At 65.7% G+C, this 1,323-nt stretch overlaps 1 protein-coding gene across 1 annotated transcript in view; it reads right to left on the reverse strand.

The window, feature by feature from the left end:
- Window positions 1-204: 204 nt before the first annotated feature.
- The window catches only part of AURKAIP1 (aurora kinase A interacting protein 1), a 1,990-nt gene continuing 871 nt past the window's right edge, over window positions 205-1,323 (reverse strand). The window contains exons 2-4 of the mRNA XM_011956399.1: window positions 1,179-1,263; window positions 475-920; window positions 205-377 (exon numbers count right to left, since the gene is read on the reverse strand). Of these exons, the coding sequence (XP_011811789.1) occupies window positions 276-377; window positions 475-920; window positions 1,179-1,230 (600 nt within the window). The 5' untranslated portion in view covers window positions 1,231-1,263 and the 3' untranslated portion in view covers window positions 205-275. The remainder of the gene's footprint in view (window positions 378-474; window positions 921-1,178; window positions 1,264-1,323) is intronic.

A 1,323-nucleotide genomic window follows, 5' to 3' on the forward strand; every position in this document is an offset into this window, starting at 1 on the left:
GCTGCACACAGCACACATTCACTCACAGCGAGGCTGGGGCTCCCACAGGCCCAGCACCCTCTGGACGGCGGCCAAGGGCCAGTTAGAGAGACGGACGGCCAATTTGCCACCCTGGAGCCCGAGGCTTCTACAACACCTGGGACTGGCACCAGCCTCAATCCTGAGAGACCTCACACTAGGCAAAAGGGGCTCCAGACCAGCAGGAATGGTCGAGTCCTCTGAGCATTTATTACTAGAGATCGCAGCAGCAACGGGCGGGAAGGGCGGCGCCAGACTCATTTGCCCCGCAGGTAGATGTTGGGGGTCTGCCAGCCTTCGGGGGCTTCCTTCAGCCCCGCCTTCAGCCAGATGCGCCTCAGGTCTTTCTCGAACTTGATCTGCAAGGTGCAGAGGGAAGGATCATCAATTAATTCGTGGCAAATAAACGTGTTCTCAGCACTTTGCCCTCCCAGGAACAAGCAGGGGGCCGCTCACCTGCTTGCGTTTCAGGCGTCCTTCCCGGATCTTCCTCCGCAGGAACCGCGTCCTCTTCACCAGCTTCCGGTACTTGTGGTGGTTCATCTTCCGCCGGCGGATCTTCAGCACGTTTTTGCACTGAATTTGAGGCGCATCCCCGACGCCTTCATCCCCCTGCTCGGCCCCTTCCCCTATCGGGCTGGGCGGACACTGGTAGGACTGGGGTGGAGCCACGGGGCCTGCGGTCCCGCTATCCAGCCTGGGCAGGAAGCAGCGGGCCGTGAGCCAGCTCTCCAGGGGGCTGACGCACATCTTCCTGGGGACCAGCATCTCCTCCAGCTCCAGCTGGGCCCCGTTGCGAGGGAGGGAGGCCGCCCTACCTGGGCCGGCCGGCGGTGTGCTGTAAAGGGGCCCGCAGGCCCGGCTGCCCAGCACTCCAGAGACGGGCCAGGGCGGGCGGCCGCCTGCAGAAAACCAGACGCCACAGTCACCGCTCGCGAGACCACGCAGGCCCGTCGGGCTGGGGAGCAGCACGTTCGTCCCAGTGAGGATCCCCCGCGCCTCATTCCTGGTCTGAACCCCGAGGTTCCCTCTGTGCGCCTCGGAAGCTTAGAGGAAAAAGAGTGTGCGTGTGGCCACGGGCCCTGCCCCGGCGGCGCGGCTGGGACCCGCACTCCTGACCAGGCGTGTATCCTCCCGTCCGCCCTCGCGGGGCTTCCTACCTGCCCAGGGAACGGCCCTCAGCAGCTGGGAGGTCAGGCGCCCCAGGAGCATGGTCTGTGGGCGGCGGCCCCGGTCCCAGGGAAGCTGGAACACAGGCGCCCGTTCAGGTCAGGCGGCAGCGCCTTCAGCAGCCACGGGCGGGCC

The sequence above is a fragment of the Colobus angolensis genome, unplaced genomic scaffold (genome assembly GCF_000951035.1).
Source record: "Colobus angolensis palliatus isolate OR3802 unplaced genomic scaffold, Cang.pa_1.0 Scaffold416, whole genome shotgun sequence".
Classification (NCBI taxonomy): domain Eukaryota; kingdom Metazoa; phylum Chordata; class Mammalia; order Primates; family Cercopithecidae; genus Colobus; species Colobus angolensis.